The sequence below is a fragment of the Leishmania mexicana genome, chromosome 5 (genome assembly GCF_000234665.1).
Source record: "Leishmania mexicana MHOM/GT/2001/U1103 complete genome, chromosome 5".
NCBI classification, from domain to species: domain Eukaryota; phylum Euglenozoa; class Kinetoplastea; order Trypanosomatida; family Trypanosomatidae; genus Leishmania; species Leishmania mexicana.
In genome coordinates, this window is record NC_018309.1 from 367672 (window position 1) to 390853 (window position 23182).

Consider the following 23182-nt stretch of genomic DNA (forward strand, 5'->3'; position numbering starts at 1 on the left):
TGGGTGGGTGGGGTTTGGGTCCGGGTTCGACCCCTTTTTTGTGGTTTGACGAGGGGCAGGGATGGTGGACAAACGCGCTCGAATTTTCATAAGCGTGTGGGGTGGGAAGGGGGTGGGGTGGCGTGGGGCCGCCTCGGCCGCCAACAAGGACGCCTCTCCCCGATCAGGCGGCATCGTGGCGATCACGCCGCCGCAGGCACACACAGGGAAGGGGGTTTTCCGGCGTATTCTGTGTTCCTCGGGGCTGCGTTTAAGGGCTGACACGGGGGCGAGTGCAACAAGCACCAGCCGACAGCAAACACCATGAAGAGGGACGAGGGCGGCAGGGTTGAGGGGGTGCGAACCCGGGCGGCGCGCCGTGTTTTCATGAAGCCGCACAGGGTTGGTGTAGCGGGGCGTGCGCTGTTGTGCGGGCTTTTCTGGGGGTGGGATGGGTGATACTGGCGATGCGAAAAGTAAAAGCGAACAAGGCGCACATTAAAAGTGCGGGTGGGGGGGGGGGCTTTTGGTTCGCTTGGTGGTGGGGGGCCTGGTGCGTGGGGTCATGGAGGGCCGCTGGCTTGGCGGGCCGCGAAAGCGCGCGTCTGCGGCTGCCTTTCGCTTCGGGGTCAGGGCCGGGGTCGGGGGGGGCGTCCGCGTGTCTTGTGGCGGGGGGTTTTGTGGGCTCCGCGGGCTGGTCTTCGCTTTGGGCCGGCCGGCGGGGCCGTCGTCGTGAAGGGCGGCGGCGTCGAGGGTGGTGTCGGTGTGCGTGTGTGTGTTGAAGGGGGTGGGGTGGCAGGGGGACCGGGTTGGGCAAGTTCATGTCCCTTGTCTCCCTGTTTGTGTCCGCCTTCCGCATTGTTGGGCATAGTCCTCGAAGGGCGGTTGTGGCGGTGCCCGCTGCCGGCCGCCTGCGCTACGAATGCCTCTGTCCTTTTTTCTTGTGTTCAGTACAGTCGCCCCATTCGTGGGCAGACACACGGAATGCCCGCTAGCGCTTCCGAGTAACCGAGCGTTGGCGTGCGCTGAGGGGTGGGGTCGCTGTAGGGGTATAAGAAAGGAGAGGGGAGTTCACCGGGGCGGATGCACACACAGAGACGTGCACAAGTACACCGCTGGGGCACCACACCTCTTCGCCTTCCTCGCCGCACATTATCTCCCACGGCCCGGCGCTGCTGGGGCCACGGCGCGCTTAGTTGGGCACTACCGGCACCTCGATCGTGACGACGCGGCCGCTCTTGAAGTACACAGTAGCTGCCTCGCCAGCGTGGAGGTGAGTTGCGGCGCTCTGCACCTCCGCGTCAGGTCTCTCGCAGGCCGCGCCGTCGACCTTCAGCGTCATGGTGTCGAGGTTTGCCTTTGGGTTGTCGCCAAGGTTAGGGGTCTGCATTAGGATGCACATGCCGTAGTCGTCGATGATGCTGCGCATTATGGGGAGGCGGAAGAGACCGCTATACTCGGACCAGGAGCCACAGTAGAGGTACGGATGGCCCAGGCCGAGGTGGTGCACCAGGGCGATATTGATGCAGGCAGTGACGCCGCTGCCGCAGGAGAAGACGAGGCTCGACAGATCAGTCGCGTCACCCGCGCCTTGCACGACGGTCATGATGTTGTGGCGAATCTCCTCCTCACTGCGCAGCACCTTGCCGTCACCGCGTGTCACGAGGTGCGACGCGTAGGGGAGGTTACGCGCGCCTTCGATGTGGCCTGGCATCTTGTCTGCGGCGTACGGGCGTACCGTCGAGGCGAAGCGGTCGGCGGAGCGCGCGTCAGTGATGATCGCGTTAGGCGGGATCTCATCCACGAGGTAGTGATGCTGGAAGGCCGTCTTGTAGGGCCAGTGCGTTGCGGGAGCCGGCAGCGACGAGGGCTCGCCGGACTCCATCTCCAGCCCCGCAGCCTTGCAGGCCTGAAAGCCGCCGTTGATCACGTACGCCTCGGCGCCAAGAGAGTTCAGCATCCACCACAGGCGGCATCCACCCATGGCGCCGCACTCGTCATCGTAGCAGAGCACCGGCAGCTCTCCCGCCATGCCGTTCGCCATGCACCAGCCGATAAACTCAGCACAGGGCGGCAGCGGGTGCCGGGCGGTGCTGGTGAGCACCAACTTGGAGAGGTTTGTATCCACATCGGCACGGATGGCGCTCTTCACATGCTCCTTCGCGTACTCGATGCTGCCGTGGTCCTTTATCTTCAAGCTGTACCGGCAGTCCACGATGCGGTATTCGGCAAGGTGGTCCTTTACCTCACTCGGGTCCAGGAACACCTTGCCCGGGTGTTTCGGCGCAGCAGCGGGAGCAGACATGCCGAGACGGGGAGACGAGAGGGGGGGTTAGAGAGAGTGAGCTTTCGGTATCCTTACCTGGTCGACTATCTGCTCAGCCCCGTAGCGTGTAAGAAGGTGTGTAGGGGAGGGGGAGGGGGTTGTGGGGAGTGGCCGGCGATGGTGCGCCAACGCGCTCGAATTTTCATAAGCGTGTGGGGTGGGAAGGGGGTGGGGTGGCGTGGGGCCGCCTCGGCCGTCAACAAGGACGCCTCTCCCCGATCAGGCGGCATCGTGGCGATCACGCCGCCGTAGGCACACACAGGGAAGGGGGTTTTCCGGCGTATTCTGTGTTCTTCGGGGTGCGGGGGATCGGGGGTTGGAGGACGAATTACAGAAACGGTAGAGCCATGGCTTGACGGGGAGGCTGCGCTGGGTCTCCGCAGGATGCGAGGTTCGTGTGCAACGCCGAGCATGTAGTCCCCTCCCCCCCTTTTGCCCCCTCGACGACCACCGCCACTGACAGCGGACAGGGCTCGCGGGGTTGACCAGTGGAGGGGTAAAGGCACACCCACCCACACACCCACCCAGACACACACGGTTCTTCACCACCGCTGCCAGTCGCACATCACAGCAGACGTGCAGAAACATTCAACAGAAAAGGGCTCACGCAGGGCGTAGTAGAGAGAGGAGCACCATCACACACACCAATTTCTCCGTGCCTGCGTGCGTGGGTGTGTGTGTGTGGTGGTGGTGGTGGGAGGAGGAGGGAGACCTCCCGGCTGCGACGGATCTTCTGGTTGCGGCGCATTCGTCTTGGTATGGTAAGACAGGCGAAACAGAGAGGAGGGGGGGGGAGGCAAGACGGACGACAGCGACGACGAACCGCGGATAGAAAAGGGCACACGAGGCAGTCTGCGCAGCACAGTGGAAGGGGAGGAGAATACAAGGCCTGAGAAGAGTGGGGAGGGGGAGGGGGGAAGACACACACACACACACACGCGGACACACAGAGAGATGCACTAGTTCCAGTTGCGCACAATCTTGCCGTCCCAGTTGAGCCGATCACCCTTCTGCATTGTGTAGTAGCGGTGCGTTTTCCAGCGGCGCCACGGCGAGCCAGCCTTTCCCCAGTGCGGGTTTGCCTCCCAGAAGCGCTCGATGCGCTCCTCCATGAGGGGCCTGAAGTGACGGATGAGTCCCTGCACCGGCCACGCCGCCGCCGTCCCGAGCGCGCAGATGGAGCGGCCCTCCATCTGCTTGGACACGTCCCAGAGGGTGTAGATTTCCTCCTTCTTGGCGTTCCCGTTGACGAAGCGCTTCATCATCTTGTCCAGCCACGGGCTGCCCTCGCGGCACGGCGTGCACTGGCCGCACGATTCGTGCATGTAGAACTGCGACAGGCGTTCAATCGCGTTGATCACGTCGGTGGTCTTGTCCATGACGATCACCGCCGCCGTGCCAAGGCCGGTCTGCGCCTCCTTGAGCGCATCGTAGTCCATCAGGATGTCGTCGCAGATGTGCTTTGGGATAAGCGGGCACGAGGAGCCGCCGGGGATGACGCAGAGTAGGTTGTCCCAGCCGCCACGCACGCCGCCGGCGTGTCGCTCGATCAGTTCGCGCAAAGGCATGCTCATCTCCTCCTCCACGGTGCACGGGCGGTTCACGTGGCCAGAGATGCAATACAGCTTCGTGCCGGCGTTGCCTTTGCGGCCGAACTGCGCGAACCATTGCGGGCCACGGCGGATTATGGTCGGCGACACCGCCACCGTCTCGCAGTTCGTCACCGTCGTCGGGCACCCGTAGAGGCCGACGTTCGCCGGGAACGGCGGCTTCAGCCGAGGCTTGCCCTGGCCGCCCTCTAAGCTGGCGATCATCGCCGTCTCCTCACCGCAGATGTACGCGCCGGCGCCGCGGTAGGTGTAGAGGTCAAAGTCCCAGCCGCTGCCGCACGCGCTCTTGCCGAGGTAGCCCTTCGCGTACGCCTCGTGAATCGCCTTCTCGACCGCGCGCCACTCGTTGTAGAACTCGCCTCGGATGTAGATGTAGCCGTAGCGGGCCCGCATTGCAAAGCCAGCCAACAGTGCACCTTCCACAACCTTGTGCGGCTCGTGGCGCATGATCTCGCGGTCCTTGCACGTGCCAGGCTCCGACTCATCGCAGTTCACCACAATGTAGCTCGGGCGGTCATCCTGCTTCTTCTTGGGCATGAAGGACCACTTCAGCCCGGACGGGAAGCCGGCACCGCCACGGCCACGAAGGCCGCTCGCCTTGATCTCGTTGATCACCCAGTCATGGCCTTTGAGGAGGATGTCCTTGGTGCGGTACCAGTCACCACGCCGCTCCGCCGCGTCGATGCCCGTGCCGAAGTCGTTGTACAGGTTTGTAAAGATACGGTCCTGGTCCTTCAGGCAGCCGTGCACGCGTTCCAGGAGCGCCGCCGATGAGCGGAGCCACCCCTGACGCATCCTGTCCCGTTCGCGGTGGTGGCACCGCAGGCGCAGCAGCTATGAAAAGCAGTGGCAAAATTGTGCGCTTCGCCCTCCGTACAGGCGACGCTGCGACACGCTCATACAACACGCTATATATAAATAAATATAGAAAAGTAGACTCCGACTACGACGACGACTGTTAGTGCTATCGCTACTACTCCGCCGATGGAATGGCGGTCCCTACACAGCTATCAACGAGAGCCGCCTGGCCCCTGCTCCTCCTTGTGTGCGTGTGCGTGTGCGTGTGCGTGCGTGTGTGTTGAATGTGCTGTACGTGTTTTCTCTCCCTTCGTGCCTCCCTTCTTCCTCGTAGCGGGACAGCGGCGAGTGGTGTCCCGTGTAGGGCGGACTGAGTGGACGCACTCGAGGGTGTTTTGCTAACGTGTGGGCTACAAAGTCCGGTGGAGCGTCTGGAGAGATGCCACTCTACGCAGTCAGAGACAAGGGGGTTGGGCGGGAAGAGAAACAGCCAACCGGACGGGTGGAGGACGAAGAGGGAGGGCGAGCATTCGAAAGGGGTCGGGGTTGGGCAGAGAAGCACATGTGCTTGTCGGCAGCATCTGGTGCTCGTCCGGCGCCACGTGCTGCACCCTCGCACGCACGCAGGCTTGTGAGGCGATATGTCTTTGTCTTTCATCGTTTCTCCTTCTTGTGTTTTGTGAGAGAGCAAGCGGTGGGTGTGGGTGGACTGCCCGCGCTTACATGGTGAAAGGGGGGGGGCGGGGGCGGGGGTTACTACTCCGCCTCCTTGCGCTGCGTCAGCTCTGTTCGTGTGAGCTCATGCGACTGGCAGAGGTGGAAGGCCTCGGTGAGACTGACGCAGTCCGGTGCCCAAAAGCCCTGGTCACTGATGCAGCGCTGTGCCTGGGCTCTGAGGGGGATGCACTTCTCAATTTCCTTTTGGGCTGCCACCTTCTTCTTGAAAGACTCCGGCACCTCGTCCCACTCCATCTGACGCCCATTGCCGACGGCGTACGTCTGGCCGCCGCCCTTGATGACAACCATCCTGACGGGAGGGGGAGGGAGGGAGGGAGGGGCGGTTTCGTGTTTTGTTGCCCGTATGTGCGCGTGTCTGTGTGTTGGAGGTGGACTGTAATGCTAGTGCACAGTTGGTTCTCTCGACGAGCTGGAGGAGGAGGGGAAGAGGAGAAGGTGTGTGTGTGTGTGTGTGCGGCGGCGGCGGCAGTGAGCGCACATGTGGAGAGGAGTGAGGCGGGTAAGTGGGTCGGTGGCCAGAGGTCTTCGCTGTCAGCGCTCATCCACAACCGAGTAGACGCACCCGGAGATACGGTGTGCGTGCATGTGTGTGTGTGTGTGTGGAGGGGAGGGGGAGGAGGGGCGCCGACGGACACGGACTACAACACCCAGCTCCACCACACGTCTCTCTCTCTCTCCCATTCTCCGTTTCTCTCTGTGTTTCACACGCGCTCGGCTCTCTTCCGTCACCTCGATGCCGCTCCCGCCCGCCCGTCACGTTGACGTCGACGAAGGCGCGCAGAGAAGGGGTGGGGAGGGGGCATGGAAGGAGAGAGCGGCTGGGGTTTGTCTGCTCTAGAAGAGGGTTTATTGTTGGTGTAGCACAAAAGGAACACACACACACACACGCACACGACGCAGAGGGAGGGGAGGGGGGGGCAACGGCAACCACGTGCGACATCTGCCGTGGCTCCGCCCACGCTCGGGCTACAGCACGTGGTAGAGAGACGGCGCACGGGTCGCTCTGCCCCCCCCCCCTCTCCCTTTTCCCACCCCTTCCTTCAACGCATTCACGCTTGCACGCACACACATCATTACTCCCCTTCCTGTTAAACACCAAACGACAGCGACGAGGATGGTTAGATGGAGGGTGCGCACACAGGGGGGGGAGGGAAGGGGGGGAGGAGGAGGTGTACTGACGTGGGGGTTGGTGGTGGTTGCGCGAGGAGGAGGAGGGGGAAAAGCCGCATATTAGTGCCACCGTGAGTCCAGAGCATCATGGACGAACCACAAGAACAGCTACCACGACAACCACACACACACACAACCACGCGCACGCACAGGCACACACACGCACGCATACACACGTGAAGACAAGGAGTCGAAAGCACGTAACAGCAAGCGAAAATATGATGAAGAGAGATGGCGAGGAAGCACAACGTAGACACACAGGAGAGGTTTGCGGGGGGAGAGAGGTGTGTGTGTGGGGGGGGGCGATGATGCCAGCAAACCAATCGACCCAATAGCGGTGGCGAAGCAAGAGGAAGCACACAAGCAAAAGGGTGGGTGGGCACAACGAGAGATAAAAGACACGTACGCCCACGCCTACAGAGGAACGCTCGTACATGTCTCTCTCTCCCTCCCTCTCGCACACTACCTGTCGGGATGGGCATGTGCACGTACGTACGTGCGAAGAGGGCGTACGAGCCAAAGAAATCGCGGGGCTGGGAGGGAGGGAGGGCAGAGCGTACCACACACACACACACACACACATGAAAGCCGAGATGCCACCACACCGACCCCGTTCCACCCCATATCCACGTCCACTCACATACGCGCTGGGAAGAGAGCGAGAGGATCGAAAACAAGGCCGTGGTGCTGACGCGCATATCTGGACATGCGCCGATGCGGAGTTCGTGTCTGTGCCGTGGTTGGGCCGAGAACGGCAGCAGCTCTCGGGATGAAGGTGAGGGCGGTGGGTGGAAGAGGGGGAGGTGTGTGTGTGTCGTGGCCGTCGTCGTTGCCATCGCTTCGAAATATACATGGCAAGGGGAGACACAACCGAGGTGCTGCTGGTGGCATGGATGGATTGTACGCGTCTTTCATCACTCTAGTAGCCGACGTGAAAGGAGTGCGAGCATGCGTACGCATCACTTCGTGATGTTCCACACCAGTGGCTCCTCGCGGCAGAAGGGACACTTGCCCAGCTGCTGCGCATCCGCCACGCACAGGATGTTGCCGCAACACCACAGCTCTACAAAGCAGCCGGCCGACGGCGGCTCGAGGCAGACGCCGCAGACCTCCTCGTCATCGGCGCCCATGGTCATGTTTGGCGGGATCAACACCTGACACGTCTCTTCGTTCTGCTCGTCCTCTGCGTTGCCGGCCGGATCGCTCAGCAGGGCAGCACCGAAGAGGCCGTCCCTGGGCCCCGAGCGTCCAGTGACTATCTCGGCCTCCATGACGTGGGCCTGTGTGGGTTGTATGGGAGGTGATACCTGAGAGAAAGGGAGAGCGCTGAGAGCACGTGTGGATAGCGGAGAGAGTATGGAGGAAGAGCGAGCGAGGGAGAGGGCTCCTGAGGATCCCGGGTGCGTGTGTGTGCAACGGTGGGTAAGAGCTGGGGAAGGGGGGGAGAGAGAGAGAAGTGGTAGTGGGCGATACAGAGAAGGCACGAGAGTTCGATCTTACCTCCTCCGCAGTTGGCAGGGAGGGCGGGGGGGAGGGAGGCGGAGGGGCTCGGGAGAGACGACGCGTTGGTAAGGATGATGATGGGCCCCCGCAACATCCACAGCTCTCAACGCCTTTGTGGCCCCATCGCACCGAGTCGGTCTTTCCTCCCTCTCCCATGGTCGCACAGCCACACACAGATAATTAGAAAGGACCCATGCCAAGAAGAGAATGTGCGCGCACTTGTGTTGCTCACACGTGTGTCTGTGAGGGTAGCTGCACGTCCCTGCGCCTCGGAGTGGGGTGTTGATGGGTTTCCTCTCTGTCTTTGGCTGTGTCGAGGGGTTTGACGCCTTAGAGGAGGCGGAGGCCAGGAGAGAAAGAGGACGCAGGCAGCGGCACGTTACGTGTGCTAAAACCCAGACCACGCAACGCACGCCACCTACAGACACAAGCAGACTTGCGTCTCCCATCCCCCTCCCCAATACGACTGCCTGCATTACACGAGAAAGTACACACAGGCGCACATGCAACGATGACCACCGCGCCGCCACCGTCGGCGAGACCACCCCTGAGTCCATTTCACTTTCTTCATCGACGCACGTGCAGGAGCACACGCGAAGAAAGAGGAGAGCCCGATGGCGTGGGGAGATGCGGACGGGGATATCGATGGGGTGCGGAATCATCTTCGCCCTTCATCACCCGTCACGGTCGGGTTTGGTCGACCGTCTTGTGCGCCGCATTCGTGAGGTGCGAGGCCGCCTGCTTCGCCGCCCGCAGCTCGATGTTGCGCTGCCGATTCGCCACAATCTTGTCCTGCCCGTCCAGCCGGCTGTGCTTTCGACCGCGCCGGTTGCCTCCATCGCTGCCGCTGCGGACATCCTCACCTGTGACAGGGGTGGAGGGGGAGGAGGAGGCGCCTGCTGACGACTTGTACTTGTGCGCTGCCTCGCGCTTCCGCTCGCGCTTGGCGCGGTAGTGCATGTAGTCCGCGTTGTCCGGCAGCTCCGTTTCGTCCATGAGCACACGCAGATCATCTGGGGACTTCTTCGCGGCGCAGGATTCGCGTGACGGCGGCGGAGTCGGCACCGGCGCGACCTTTCGTAGAACGATGAGACGGCGCACAACCTTGAGCGACACCCGCTGCGCGATGTTGCACACAATGCGCAGGGACGGGTGGGTGGGCAGCTCGTCGTCCGTGTAGTGATCGGTGGTGGGGTGCCAGAAGGTGAGATGGCCTCCGACGACGAGGTATGTGGCGGCGAACATGACGAGATCCAGCAGCACCTCGTGGGTGGGGTAGGCGGAGAAAGTGACAGCTTGCTGTTTGACGGCGTTGTCGCGGCCAGCCTCCGTAGAGGCCGCTGCTGCCGTTGGGATGGTGGGAGTCGTTGTTTCCACCTTCTTGCGCGGCTCGCGTAGGCCGTACGGCGGGTCCGTGATGATGCTGTCGAAGATGCCCCCGGAGCCGAGACGCAGTGCGCAGGTGTGCCACGTCCGCGGCCACGCGGAGAAGTTCATGCGAGCTCTGTCAGGGGGTGGGAGGTGGTACAGCTTGAAGTTGGTGATCATGCTTGGCAGCACACGCTCCTCCTCCGTCAAGACGCACAACTGCTCCTCAGGGTAGGCCGCGAGCGCCAGGCGGCGTTGCTGCTGCATCTGTGGACTCGTCTTTCCCTTCTCCGTGCCGGCCCGCATCGCCCGTCCATCAGCGTCGGAGCCGAAGGTCCTGGCGCCGTAGTGCGCCGCCGCGATGAGCAGGCTCCCCGTGCCGCAGAACGGGTCGTACACGTAGTGGCCGCGACACACGCCTGACATGTTCGCCATCATAAGCGACTCCTCCGGCGGCATGGAGGTGGTGCCGATGTAGGGCCGCTTTCGCAGGTCGTACGTGGCGAGGAGCGCACTGCGGCTGGACTCGACGCAGAGGCAGCAGTGAAAGACGCGCAGCAGCGGCGCATTCGATACCCATCCTTGCGCTCCAGGGGGCGCGTTCTCGATAGCGTGCTGGAGGAATATGTAGTAGGCGCGCCCTGGCTGTCGCCACTCGACCTCACCAGCGCGCGGCACACGCTTCAGCACCGCCTCCGCCACCGCACGCTTGGCGTCCGCGGAGTACTTCTTGCCGATTGTCTCCACCTGGTAGGAGTATGTCGAGCTCGCGAGGTGCGTCGTCTCGTCCTCGCCGACGAAGGCGGTGGCAGCGGTGGTGGGGGAGGAGGCAAGAGATGGGGCTGCAGATCCTGGCGCGGTACCATGGCGCCCTTCGAGGCACGCGTAGAGGTCCTCCAGTGTAGGGGCCGTCTCGAAGAGCGTGTACACTCCGCGCAACAGCGCGCAACGCTCCGCGAGGGCCTTGAGCTCGGAACGGCTCGCCGGGGACTCGAAGACGCTGAACCAAAACGTATCGGCGCCACCTGCAACCCATGGGATCTTGTCGTCCAGAAACGTGATGGGGACGCGCAGCGTGGCGGCCACGAACTGAAACTCTGGCAACCGAAAGTCAGCCAGACTCGCCGAGGAGGCAAAGACTGCCACGTACTTCATCGCTGGCGTTCAACACCTCGCGCTCTTTCCCTTGCTTCTGCACTTCTTATCACGCTTGCTTCGACGGTGGAAAAGCAGCGGAGCAGAAGAGGCACACGGTGCGGAGGATGTCAGCTGTGGGGGCGCGCGTGTGTGTGTGTTCCAGCGTATGACGTCGGAGTGCAATGGATGCCTTGTGCGCGGGCCTTGAGAGGAGGAGCAGGATGGGGCATGAAGAGAAGTGCATGTGAGGGAAGGGAGTTACTCGACACACACAGAGAGAGAGAGCCAGGACGGCGTGGAAGGTGGATGATGGCCTTCTCCGTCTCCGCCATCTGCAGCTACACTCTCTCACGACTGGCCTGCTGCACCTCTCTTCTTCCCCACCCCCTCCCCTCTCATCCTCCTCCCTTTGTGTGTCTACGTGGATCTGGGAGCGGGGGCGCGGGAGTGGAACCACACGTCATGTGACGCCGTGTCATGTTGCTTCATCCTTTCGTTGCCGTGGGTTCTCAAGGATCTAATCAACATCTGACCAGCGCGAAGGAAAACACGCAGACACACACCTACACATACATATATACATACATATATACATACGTGTGTGTGTGCCTACACATACGTGCCGCTGCCGTCGAAACAACCTTGGCTGCGTGCATGCCACCGCTCTCACTTGCCACCCCTTATCACTGCTCCTACGGTTGCAACCGTAATCCATGATGCACGCCTGCACACAGGAGGGGGAGGGAGGGGGGGCTAGCTGTACATCAACAGAGTGGAAGGGGAAAGCAAAGAGTACGACGAACGTCATCAGCGACACTGAGAAACGCAAGAGGGCGAGAGCGAGTCAGGTGATGCGGAGGAGCCCGTACAAGAGGGCTCGCAGTCACAGACACACCGACGAACCCGCCTTCGCTGAGGGAGGGAGGCACGGACTCCCGTACCATATGCGGGTTCCGCGGTCTCTCTCTTAGTGACCCGGGTGGTACAAGGCGGAGAGACGCGGGTCTTCGGCGAGTCGCTGGGCCAGTTGATTGTACTTTTCACTCGCATGATCGATGTGCTGGAGCAGCCGCTCATCCAGCACCTTCATACGCCACGTCGCCTCCTTGCAGTAGAGGGCAAAGGCCTCGGTCTCCTTGTCGCCCTCCAGCGCTGATGCATCGCAGTTTTTGCGGTACAGCTGCTGCCGCTTGCTGAATTCCACCTTTTCCTTGTCCATGCGGCTCTGCATAATGTGGCCTCGCTGGATGAGCCGATCCTTCAGCTCCTGCAGCGCCTCGTCCCTCACCTGCCTCGCCTGCTCCATCGACAAAGGGACGCTGAGATAGTTGCCGTCGAAGTCGGCCGGCATCTCGAGCTTGGCGATGTAGGGGGCAAGGTAGTCCTTGCGTGACTCCTCGCGACGGGCTGCCTCGGCGAGCTTCTTTGCGCGCTCCGCCTCCGTCTCCTTCGGTCTATTGCGCAGCGTGTCGTACACACTGAGGACGTGTTGTGGCTTGCTGTGTCCCTGTTCGATGCTCTTGAGAATATCCATACACTCGTCTGACTTCGCCCGCTGCTCCATCAGGCACGCCACCTCCACAGCATTCAGCCACTTGCGCTCATTGTACAGATCGAGCTCGCTTGGCGGCTCCTCGCCGGGCAGAGAGACCACCCGCATCGGCGGCTCTGCCGGCTTGCCCGCAGCGGAGGCGGCGATGTATTCCTCCACCGAGGACGACGGCTTTGCGAACATGTGATATGGACGGAGGATGCTGCCCGCGTCGTAGTGAAAGAATACCCATATCTCCCCCACCGTGGGGGCGCCGTTGTTGCCACCACTCTTCCCCTCCGACGCAGGGCGTCGGAAGGTCATCTTGGCCACGTCCTTGCGTGCCGGCACACTCTCATTGCGTAGAAACTTCTGACTGATGCGCACCGGATCCAGTCGTGGGTATACGTGCAATGCTGAGACGTTCCCAGGGCCCTGCACGATGAGGCTGTGCATGTCCCTCTCACGCATCGTGGACGGGAAGCCGTAGCTGAAGCTGCGGTACCACAGTCGGTCGCTACGTCCCTTGTAGAACTCCTTCACCTTACGTAGCGTGCTCACGTCGTACAGCAGCTCCGTGCGGCAGTACAGACCGTCGCTGCGCGCTCTCCAGTAGAACTTCATGGTCCGCTGCTTGCCAGGCTCGTAGATGAGCTCCCGAAGGCCCTCGACAGACGTGTTGTGGATGCGGCCCTTCTGGTACCACTCTATCACCTTGCGGGGTCCTTCCGACGCCTTCTCCAGTGATACCGATGACAGACCGGATAAGATGAAGGACTCCTTGGAAGACGACTGTGGGGCGGATGAAGGAAAGACAGTGGTGCGGCGGAGCTTGTCGGCGCGGTGAGCGTAGAAGACGTGTGTCTCGTGCAACTCGGCGTACTCGGCGTCTGGCACTACCACCTCCAAAATTCGATAGTCGCTCTGCGAGTAGGGTGCGTAGCGGCGCACTACGGCGTTGACGTACGTGGTTTCCTTGTATCCACCGGGGTAGCGGCTTTCGTACTGCTGGCGGTTCAAGATCAGCTCGCTCGACCACAGATTGGGAATATACATGCGCCGGCTCCTTGACGAGTCGAATACTTCGGTCGTGGCCACTGTGGTGGCGGTCGTGGTTGCGACCAGTTCGTTTGTGAAGGCGCGCCGTGTCGTCGAGGAGGTACCGACGAGGCTCTCCACCTCCTCGTCGCTAGGGTTTGTACACGAAAAGAGGCTTTCCCACTGGCTTTGGTCGGCTAAGTCAGGGGAGAGGAAGCTCACGGGAGCCTCAGGTCGCATGTTCACGTGGTAGTCTTGGTGGTTGAAGAGCGCCTCGACCGAGGTGTACCGACTGTCTGTGGCAGAGAAGGGTATTAGCTGCCCCGTGGACGGTTCCACAAAAACCGCCTTGGAGACGGACTGCCTGCCGCCAGGCAGGACGAGCACCCAGGAGTGAATCGGCTTGACGGCACCGCCGCGCACATTTGGGGTTTCAGTGTCCTTGGGATAGTCACCGCCACTGGCCATGACGCTGTCTTTCTTGCTGACTGATACTGGGTCGGGATCTGTCGTCAGCCGCAGTGTCAGCTTCTCTGGAATCAGGGCCACATACGGGTTATTTTGTGGCATGTCATCTTCCACTTCATCATCGGAGTTGGCCTCCGTGGGCAGAGCGCCTTCCCACATGGTGCTCTTCTGATCGGACAAGCAAACAGCCTTGGTTGCGGAACCGACGACAACGTAGGCGTTGAATCCGGCGCCAATCAGAATAGAGACGAGCACGAGAGAGATTTCAAAGCAGTTGCCAACCTGCCAGTCCAGCGCCGTTGCAGGCGAGACGATTTGCTGTGGGAGTTGCTCCACTGTGTCATCGTACTCGTCGTCGTAAATGGATGGATCGTAGAGAGGCTCGTAGCGCACGTAGTCGGCCACAAACTGGCAGGTCCCCTCCAAGTCAAAAAGTTCGTCGTACGGCAGCAAAGTCGGCCGCACAAACGAGCAGATCATCTTTGGCCGCTGACACTCATTATTCGGCAAGAGAAACAGCGGCTTGCGGTCAGGAAAGTACTTGTGATACAGAATATCAAACTGCGTGGTGACTGTGATCAGGTTGTCATCTGTTGTGGTGTTGGTGTAAAAAGGGGCGGGAATATCGGGAGACCGGAGGAAGGCCTGAAGCCGATCCGCCCTAGAGGCGGTGGCGGACGACGAGACCATTAAGGCTGCTTTCCGGGTGGCAAATGCAGCAGACTCACAAATGTCGGCCTGTAGCAGCATCAGAAAAGGGAAGAGAGGTGAAAGCGCGAGAGAAGTTCGGTGTTCATTCACCTAAAGTGGCAAGTCAACATAAATGCTCGATGATGATACGCGTTTGCCTGTCAGCTCACCATTAAAAAAAGGCGAGCTACAGGACAGACAACTAAGGGTACCAAAGCTATTGTAATGGCGATGCACTGCCGCCGACAATTTCCCCCTCCTCTGCCTGCGTTTCTTCGCCTCGCTACTGGCTAGCGCGCATCCGCAGTGTTTCCTTTTTTTTTTCGGTGTAGAGGGGCAATCCATGAAAGGGTGTTGAGAAAAACAGATGAATTCACTATCATGGGAGTCTAGCGAGTCCGCGTTGCTACAAAAGAAAAAAACTAAGTACTAATGGTTCTCGGACGACATGCTCAGCGTATGAGATGCGTGGACTGCAGCTTTACACGCAGAGGGCTTCAAGAAGAAAGTATTACTGCATGTCCTTGGGCCTAGCGATGAGGACAGTCTCGTAGTTTTTTCGGCAATACATATCCCAGTAGAAAACCCCCCATGCAGCGGCAGCAATGCAGAGTAGCGCGCAGTACAGCGGCGAGACAGTCAGGAGATTGATGTCGCCAGGCATCACCAAACGTCCTGAAAGTGTCTGCGGAGTGAAGGTTTCGTAGTTCATAAACGCTGCCTCGTTACGCGCACCGACCTCTGCACCCTTGGCGCTGCTCTTGTACTCGAACGAGGAGCGTGGATGATCGGCCATAGGCTTCATCTGGTAGGTTTTGGCAAACTCTTCTACTTCAATACGCTGCGCGACGTCCGCCGCGCCCATGTTCTGAGAGTTGGCATGGAGGAAAAGAGTGGTGGCAAAGGCGCTGCCACGGCGAGAAGAGAGCTTAAGGAGAGTGCACTGCATCTTCCGGTGCGTTCTGTGAAAAAGAGAGTCTTGGGAAAGTAACCACACCTCTGTTTGGAAATCAGCGGAGTTAGCGAAAGAAGCAGTATGGGAACGAAGGAGGAGGGAATAGGAGAATGTTAGAGAAGAGAGCAGTAATCGGGATGCCACGGTATTATCTTTGCGGGAATGAAGCTGCTGTGAGGAATAAGCCCACAACACATAGCTGAATTTATGTTCAGCTCCATTCATCGAAAAGTGTAACAGTGCTTTCTCAGGGAAAGCAAACGATAAAATTAAAGGTACGCCGCAAACGAATGTGTTGCACGAATGGTGCCTCACTGCGTGACAACAAAAACGACATAGTTTCGGTCCACTTGTTCGTCTTTGAGCCAGAGGAGCACAAGAGACACCGGATTGAAATACTGTGAAGGTTACAGCGTGGGGCAACACACCGCAGCGCTAAAACAAAAACACACTTACTAGCTGGGACACTACTCTTGCTTAGCTACTTTCCGGTTGGCGGCGAACACTTACCCGCAGAGGTGGCGACAGTGTTGAACACGGAGAGTGCTTGGGTTGCAAACGTCGCAGGATCACTTACTGGCTGAGACATCACCACTGTGTTGGATTCTTTTGCCAGTTCGCCAAACTTCTCAATATAGCTTTCTGCCACACGGAGAGAGATAGCCTCGTTGCTGTGCTTCGCCTTTTCAATGGCATCGGAGACGATGGAGATGTTGTCGGACACCGCGGCTGCCTTTACTCGGATCGCCACTGCAGCGCCCTCCGACTGCCGTTCTGCTGTGTACTTCTCCGCGTCTGCAACGCACTGCTGCGCAATCTTCATGCCGTTAGCGCGGTTGATCGTCGCGGTAGACTCACCTTCGCTCTCTAGGATGAGCTTGCGCTTTTTTCGCTCCGCCTCAGCCTGCAGATCCATTGAGCGGCGCACCAGCTCGCTCACCACAATATCTCGGATCTCGTAGCGTTTGCACTCAATACCCCACTCGTTTGCTTCACGACGAAGCACTTCCACAGTGCTTTGGTTAAGACTGGCACGCTCCCTAAAGAGGCTATCCAGTGACATCCGCCCAATCTCGCTGCGCATTGTTGTTTGCGCCAAGTTAATCAAGTTGAACACGGGGTTCTCAATATTGTAACTGGCTTTACACGAATCCACGATCTTGAGAAAGAGAACGCCGTCAATCTCCACCATCACATTGTCAGATGTGATTGCTGATTGGTTGGGAATTTCGATACCTTGCTCCTTCACATTGTAGTTGTAGCGAATCTTATCGATGAAGGGTACCACCACCCACCATCCAGAGTCCAGTGTGCGGTGATAGCGACCAAGTCGTTCCACGACGTATTCATGGCCTTGCGGGACAATGTTGAAAAACGTGTTTCGTGGTGGGCGCTCAATAAAAGAGGCAGGGTCAAGCAGCATTTTCTGCGAGCGCTGCATCATCATGCGGGAAGAAGCACTGGCTCCCGGAGGGTGCTCTTGAGGGGCCGAGTTGATGGGATACGAGGCACCTTGAGCCCCGTATTGAAGCAGTACAATTCCACGACGAAGCATCTTTTTGTTCCAACTCGCATTTAATTCTTGAGTTTAAAGCCTAATGAAAACAGAGAATGCAGAGGAGGGAAATGGAGAAGAGGACTTCAATATTAGCGGGTGGGTGTGAGGCTGAAAGAAAATTGAGAGCGGCAGATTTCAAAGGGTTCGTCTTCTTCCAACTCTCGCCTTGCCATGGTGAAGCAGGCATTACAGAATCAGAAGTGCGGCGTTTTGTGTCTTGTTTTTCGATCACGTAGAGAAAATCAGCTGTTGGCCTATGCAACCGCATGGGCTCTCAACTGGCTTCCAGTCCACGTGCTATTAGCTCCACAATGGCGAAATGTGAGCTTTTACACAGGCTTGAATTCGACGGATGAAGCTTCCGGCCGCTAATATTCAAGTGTGCGTTGGCTGGTTTTGCGACCATGCGAAACCTTCGCTGTGGTAGGGCATCAGCTCCCTGCTGAAATGGTTCGCCCCCTCGCCTTGCGCAATGCCGCGATTCCACAAAATGTGCAACATTCTGTTTTCCTCACGTGTCTATCATCCCATAGAACATCTGTTCAACTCTATCTGGCCTGTCACAGGCCCAATTGCGTGGTGCAAGGAAGCGGTAGACACGCGGTATGGCAGTGCCGACCCAGTCATCTGAGCACGGCCTCTGCCCTAAGGTATGCCCAGCCTCCGCTTCGCAGGTCGCCTCAGTGGCTCCCAATCGTGCCGACCGCCATGCGGCGCATCCCCCTCAGGACGGGTCGGGCCCCCACCAGCAGGTAGTCAGGGCCAAGTGGGATGCATTCAAGTCACGCCAACACTCTGCCCATCATGTGGATGGCACAAGCGTACCCACTGTCGCAGGTGGCTCCGACGCGGCGCCGTCCTCGACCTGACGCTGCCGACATCTGCAGCGATACATCGCCCTGGCCCCCTAGGGAGAGTGGGCGCTCGACCCTCACACGGCTCTGGGGTGTCCCCCGTCATCAGGGATGTATGTATTTTTCTGCTGATTTTCCAGAGAAGTACAGTCAAGGAGCGGGGGGGGGGAGAGGAGACGTATGCAGAGGTGCCCATAACTGTTCCTGAGGATGTTACTTTCTTGAGAGGCATGACAGGGAGAAAACGTGCGAACGTATTCGCAGCTCTTCGTGGACTGGAAGCGGGGGTTTCATAGGTGTGTGTTTATCTTAACCTGGGAGAGCTTATAGAAAAAAACAAGATAGCGGCACTGGACACCGTGTCGCCAAGCTGCACCACAGCTTCGTGTATTCTGCGAGGCGAAGAGATGTGCACTTATTCTCTGATATGTCTGACTCCATTGATTATTTGCCACAGTCGATCTCATCCTTTTTCTTTTGTTACTTGAACTGCTGTCCCTCTTCTCTTCTCCCTTGCTTCCCGTTTTGCAGTGATTCGAATCATCTTGCCATTCACGGTCGGTACTACACGCATATTTTTTTTTCCTGGTCAGAAGTGCAGCCATGTTTCATACGTCACGCCTAGCCGTTCCACGGTTCGCCACAAAGACGAGTGCGCTACTTACACGGCCAGGCAAGGCGGAGAAGTCTGTCGCACCACCGAATCCTGAGGGTAGAACTGAAGCCAGCGCTGTTAGTGGCGTAACAGAGAGGACCACCGCTCCTCTGCAGCCTCCCATTATCGACAGCACAAAGGAAGGCAGAACACATATTCTTCCACAAAAAGTCTTGAAGGAACTGCTCAACTCTGTGTCGGCCGGGCAGCAGAACTTCCTCTTCGGCTCTGACAAGGACGCTGGTGACCCCACCGTTGGCGTGCTTCGTGCCACTGGAAGCTTCTTTGAATCGATCAATACGGCTTACGAAGGCCGTATGCTTCAAGAGCAGCAGGTCGAGGTAGAAAACTTTGTTGTAAAGCGCCGCATACATTACATGCAGCGTCTCAACGAAGAAACAGAAGAGTTTCGGCGTGAGCAAAAGGAAATCCATGATGAGATACAGCGTATGGAGGCGGAAAAGTACAAGAACGATCTCAACAACGATGTGATTCAGTTTACAAAGGCCAGGGAAACAGAGTACGAAGCTCGCCTGCATGTGGATGTGGAGAAGTATCACAACGCACTTCTTGCATACCGTGCGCGTGTGAAGAAGAGTGACCAACTAGGTGCGGATGGTGAGACCCCGTTGAAGCAGCTGAATATGAATGTGATTGAGATCATGCAGGAAATGGAGATGGACGATACCCTGCGCGACTTTGGCGATGCTGCTGGTATTGGGAACGACCTTTCCGATCAGGATATCCGTAGCTACGTAGTGCAGCGAACCTGCTTCTACGAAAAGGTTGTGCAAGATGAGGTCCACGACTTCACAAAAAGACGCAAGAGCTTTTATGAGGATCTTCTGGAGGCCCGAGCAGTTCGTCATGCCGCCAAAGTTCGAGCGGACACGGAAAAGTTTCACAGTCAACGGCAGAGGTACTACGACGAGCGACTGACTGCTGACGGGTCGTGGATGGCCAAGTGCTTTCAGGAGCACTACAATCGCTGCTTTCTGCAGTCGTACGCGCGCCGAGCCTGGATCGAGCACCGTCGCTACCAGGCCACGTTGGAGGGTATTAAGCTCTTCACGGAAAACGATGAGAAGGTGCCAGCGATATCGAATCCGGCGGATATCAGTATCTCCACTTTAAACGCCGAAATACCGCTTTCCACAATCCTCGACATGTACGAAAGCGAAAATATGGCAGAGGTTACACGAGACGTTTTCCTCAAAGCAGCACGCCGCGTTGCGACCGACTATGCACCTTACAGCGTCGACGAACGCCCTTCGGCGTGAATATTACGCTCTTATAGAGAGGGAACAATACACTTGAACGATTTAAATCTTTTTCATATATTTTTTTCTCCGTGTTTTATGAACCGTAATATCGTGGGACACCCCAGAGCCGTGTGAGGGTCGAGCGCCCACTCTCCCTAGGGGGCCAGGGCGATGTATCGCTGCAGATGTCGGCAGCGTCAGGTCGAGGACGGCGCCGCGTCGGAGCCACCTGCGACAGTGGGTACGCTTGTGCCATCCACATGATGGGCAGAGTGTTGGCGTGACTTGAATGCATCCCACTTGGCCCTGACTACCTGCTGGTGGGGGGCCCGACCCGTCCTGAGGGGGATGCGCCGCATGGCGGTCGGCACGATTGGGAGCCACTGTGAGGCGACCTGCGAAGCGGAGGCTGGGCATAGCTTAGGACAGAGGCCGTGCTCAGATGACTGGGTCGGCACTGCCATACCGCGTGTCTACCGCTTCCTTGCACCACGCAATTGGGCCTGTGACAGGCCAGATAGAGTTGAACAGATGTTCTATGGGATGATAGACACGTGGCAAAAAAAAAATGAAAGCTTTTATTGTGCCCTCGAGTGCCTCTTTTGATCAGCTCACAAGCTGTTTTACACGATTAAAAATAAAACACGGTTACAGCCGTGAAGGGTGCGTATGTTAACATCACCTTTGTTGGATTTCGTGTGGTGCGCTGGCGACGCGGACCTCGTTTGAGGTGAAATGCACGGTGATTTTTTCCATTTAAGCTTGCTCAACGAATTGCATCTCTTCTCCTGACTTTCTGTTGGTGCAACTCTTTCTTGACTGCATTCTGGGCGCATCAAAGAGTCACGGACACACTGCATGGGTTGCTGTGTTGTTTTTTCGTTTGCGCTTGCTTTCACACGTGTTCAGCTTTGGTTTTTGCTGCTTTCTCTTCCGTAGACAATTCTTAACAGTATGTTTCGGCGAGCTTCTGTTCTCCTCTCCCTCCGACCTTCCGAGGCCTACCGGCAGCTTGTCTTGCGGGGCGACCTCTCAAACGATCAAAATCAAATTAGTGCTCTGCCTGTGTTTGACCGTCTTTACGATGATTTGGTGAAGTACACGAAGGAGAGTAAGCGCATCGCTGTTCCGAAGCGGCAAGTGGAGCTTCGCCCTCCCAATCGTCTAGGAATTATCCCATCTTTTTTTCTTCGCCGTGAGCAGGAGAAAAAGGTGGAGCAAGCCCTTAGCGATGATAACAAGGCGGTGTACCATCCCCTGTCGCACGTGAAGGGGCTGTATGTGTGGGGTGGGGTGGGATGCGGCAAAACCATGCTCATGGACCTGCTGTACGATAATGCGCCTCCCGAGATCCGCAAACGGCGCCTTCACTTTCACCAGTTCATGCTGGATATGCAGAAGACGTCAAATTCGATCCGCTACAAGTCGAAGGAAGAGATGCAGGATCCTGCAAACCGGACAAACATGGTGCGCTACAACACCAGTGACAATCGCCGTCGAACCCCGGATGCCGAGATCAATCTGTTCGACGAGGTGGCGCAGCGGATGATCAGCGATGTTGAGCTTCTTTGCTTCGACGAGGTGGCCGTCTCTGATGTGGCACACGCCATGATTCTCAAGCGTCTCTTCCATTCATTCTACAAGATCGGACTTGTTGTCATCTTCACTTCAAACCGCCCCCTTGAGGACTTGTACAAGGATGGCCTGAACCGTGGTGGGTTCATTCCTTTCATCGATCTGGTGAAGAAGCAGTGCATCATTCATCACATGAAGAGCAACGTCGACCATCGGTTACTCGGCCACCAGGCGGACACCTACCTCACTCCAATGAACAGTGAGAACACCTCCAAGTTCGAAAAGCTGTTTCTTGAGATGTGCAAGGCGATGCCTGCGACGGAGCGGAAGCTTGAGGTGTTTGGGCGCGACGTCATTGTGCCGCGGGCATGTGGAGGTGTGTGCTACTTCCACTTCTTTGAGCTCTGCGGCGGTGAAAAGTCTACGGCAGACTACGAGGTAATTGCCAGGACGTTTCACACAATCTTCATCAATGGTGTGCCCCAGTTTCCGTACGAGAACAGCGATGTGAAGAGCCGGTTTCTACTGCTCATCGATACGCTGTACGGGCATAGGTGCAAGGTAATGATTCACGCTGCGGTTGAACCGCCGCAGCTGCAAGCTCCGAAAGGAGAGGGCGCGGGCAGAATAGAAGGCGGTGCTCAACGGTTCGATCAGCTTTCCGAGTTCGAGCGCGAAAGTGGTAATAAGTTAGTGGATGCGGATGATAGCGCGTTCCAAATGGACCGGTGTGTGTCGCGTCTGTTCGAGATGCGCACAAAGGAGTACCTTGAGATCCCTCATGAGCCACAGGATGTGGATTTATCCACGCGATGAGATGCAGCTCCGTTGGTTCTGGCCCCGCCCTTATTTTTGTTTTGTGTGCTTGAACGAACTCTTCCAGCAAAACGGCGCACACGCTTTCTGTGGGGACATCCACCAACGCTTGTTCTCTACACACCACATACACACTCAAAGAAGGCATGCGTGACGGTTGGACATGGAGCATCAGGCAAGCAACAACAACCAGACCCAATACACGAAAAAAAGAACAAAAGTAGGCGTGATGCCAACCGACAAGTCCATGAAGGGGACAGAAGAAGGGAAAATTCAGATCAAAAGAAAACGAAACGAGAGGGCAAACGGTAATGCTACGACGAATAATAAAAGATGGGCGGGTGTGCATGCGCTTTGTGCCGTGTCTTCTCTCCCCCTCCCCCTGTCGTGTCCGGGAAAAAGGGGCTTCACTCCTCGTCGCGTCTTGTCTTGGCCGTATCCAGGAGAGTGCGGGATGCTGAATGCGCGTGGCTGCCACGCACGGATGCAAAGGTTTGCTGAGCGAGAAACACCGATTTGTTTGTCTGGTTTGCTCCTTCGTCTCTGCTCGCCCTGCTCGTCCTATCCTACTGCGCCTACCGTGCCGCTTCATCGTGAACGCTTTCCCCCTCTTCGTTTACTTGTCCGTATCTCTTCTCGGGGGAGGTCTCACCGTCGTCTCACTCCTCGCGCTCCTCGGCACTGCGCAGCGAGCGCACTTCTTTCATAGCCGCTGCGCTTCCTCTTTGATGCAGCGAAGGAGCGAGATAACAAGAGCAGAGAGAGTCACCGCCATGGCCATGGCGGCTACCAGGCTAGCAGCATCACTGCTGGCACTTTTCCTGTGCGGCTGCGCGTGCGTTAGCAACGCCGCTGCGGCCCGTGTGAACGATGATCTGCCGCCTGGCGTGATGCGCGGGCCGCTGCTACACGAGCACAGCTTTCAAGAGCCGCTCGTAAGCGACTGGTGGGAGGAAGGCGTTCCGCACTACATGATTGGCGGGTCGGCGGTCGCCAACGAGCGCTTTCTTCGCCTCACCACGAACGATCTGGATGACCATGGGTTCGCTTTCAACACCGCACCACTTGATCACGACAATTGGGAGGCTCGCGCGCGCTTCTCCATCCGGCCACCACCGGTGGCGGCTGACATGAACGGTAGCTCCGTCCAC

General features: G+C 58.2%; 10 protein-coding genes across 10 annotated transcripts; 2 read left to right on the forward strand and 8 right to left on the reverse strand.

Moving 5' to 3' along the window:
• Positions 1-1171: 1171 nt before the first annotated feature.
• Positions 1172-2284, reverse strand: LMXM_05_0970 (mercaptopyruvate sulfurtransferase; the record flags this gene model as incomplete). Its single annotated transcript, XM_003871938.1, has 1 exon — positions 1172-2284. One exon carries the CDS (start codon positions 2282-2284, stop codon positions 1172-1174), a length of 1113 nt encoding a protein of 370 aa, XP_003871987.1.
• Positions 2285-3264: 980 nt separating this feature from the next.
• Positions 3265-4710, reverse strand: LMXM_05_0980 (NADH-ubiquinone oxidoreductase, mitochondrial,putative; the record flags this gene model as incomplete). Its single annotated transcript, XM_003871939.1, has 1 exon — positions 3265-4710. One exon carries the CDS (start codon positions 4708-4710, stop codon positions 3265-3267), a length of 1446 nt encoding a protein of 481 aa, XP_003871988.1.
• Positions 4711-5469: 759 nt separating this feature from the next.
• Positions 5470-5739, reverse strand: LMXM_05_0990 (conserved hypothetical protein; the record flags this gene model as incomplete). Its single annotated transcript, XM_003871940.1, has 1 exon — positions 5470-5739. The coding sequence occupies one exon, from the start codon at positions 5737-5739 to the stop codon at positions 5470-5472; it is 270 nt and encodes an 89-aa protein (XP_003871989.1).
• Positions 5740-7580: 1841 nt separating this feature from the next.
• On the reverse strand, positions 7581-7892 carry LMXM_05_1000 (conserved hypothetical protein; the record flags this gene model as incomplete). Its single annotated transcript, XM_003871941.1, has 1 exon — positions 7581-7892. One exon carries the CDS (start codon positions 7890-7892, stop codon positions 7581-7583), a length of 312 nt encoding a protein of 103 aa, XP_003871990.1.
• Positions 7893-8805: 913 nt separating this feature from the next.
• Positions 8806-10647, reverse strand: LMXM_05_1010 (methyltransferase-like protein; the record flags this gene model as incomplete). Its single annotated transcript, XM_003871942.1, has 1 exon — positions 8806-10647. One exon carries the CDS (start codon positions 10645-10647, stop codon positions 8806-8808), a length of 1842 nt encoding a protein of 613 aa, XP_003871991.1.
• A 949-nt stretch (positions 10648-11596) lies between these two features.
• On the reverse strand, positions 11597-14356 carry LMXM_05_1020 (conserved hypothetical protein; the record flags this gene model as incomplete). The annotated part of the gene is made up of 1 exon (XM_003871943.1): positions 11597-14356. The coding sequence occupies one exon, from the start codon at positions 14354-14356 to the stop codon at positions 11597-11599; it is 2760 nt and encodes a 919-aa protein (XP_003871992.1).
• Positions 14357-14867: 511 nt separating this feature from the next.
• Positions 14868-15305, reverse strand: LMXM_05_1030 (conserved hypothetical protein; the record flags this gene model as incomplete). The annotated part of the gene is made up of 1 exon (XM_003871944.1): positions 14868-15305. One exon carries the CDS (start codon positions 15303-15305, stop codon positions 14868-14870), a length of 438 nt encoding a protein of 145 aa, XP_003871993.1.
• A 487-nt stretch (positions 15306-15792) lies between these two features.
• LMXM_05_1040 (stomatin-like protein) lies at positions 15793-16866 on the reverse strand (the record flags this gene model as incomplete). The annotated part of the gene is made up of 1 exon (XM_003871945.1): positions 15793-16866. One exon carries the CDS (start codon positions 16864-16866, stop codon positions 15793-15795), a length of 1074 nt encoding a protein of 357 aa, XP_003871994.1.
• A 1460-nt stretch (positions 16867-18326) lies between these two features.
• LMXM_05_1050 (hypothetical protein, unknown function) lies at positions 18327-19658 on the forward strand (the record flags this gene model as incomplete). The annotated part of the gene is made up of 1 exon (XM_003871946.1): positions 18327-19658. One exon carries the CDS (start codon positions 18327-18329, stop codon positions 19656-19658), a length of 1332 nt encoding a protein of 443 aa, XP_003871995.1.
• Positions 19659-20594: 936 nt separating this feature from the next.
• LMXM_05_1060 (putative ATPase) lies at positions 20595-22031 on the forward strand (the record flags this gene model as incomplete). The annotated part of the gene is made up of 1 exon (XM_003871947.1): positions 20595-22031. The coding sequence occupies one exon, from the start codon at positions 20595-20597 to the stop codon at positions 22029-22031; it is 1437 nt and encodes a 478-aa protein (XP_003871996.1).
• Between the last annotated feature and the right edge of the window lie 1151 nt (positions 22032-23182).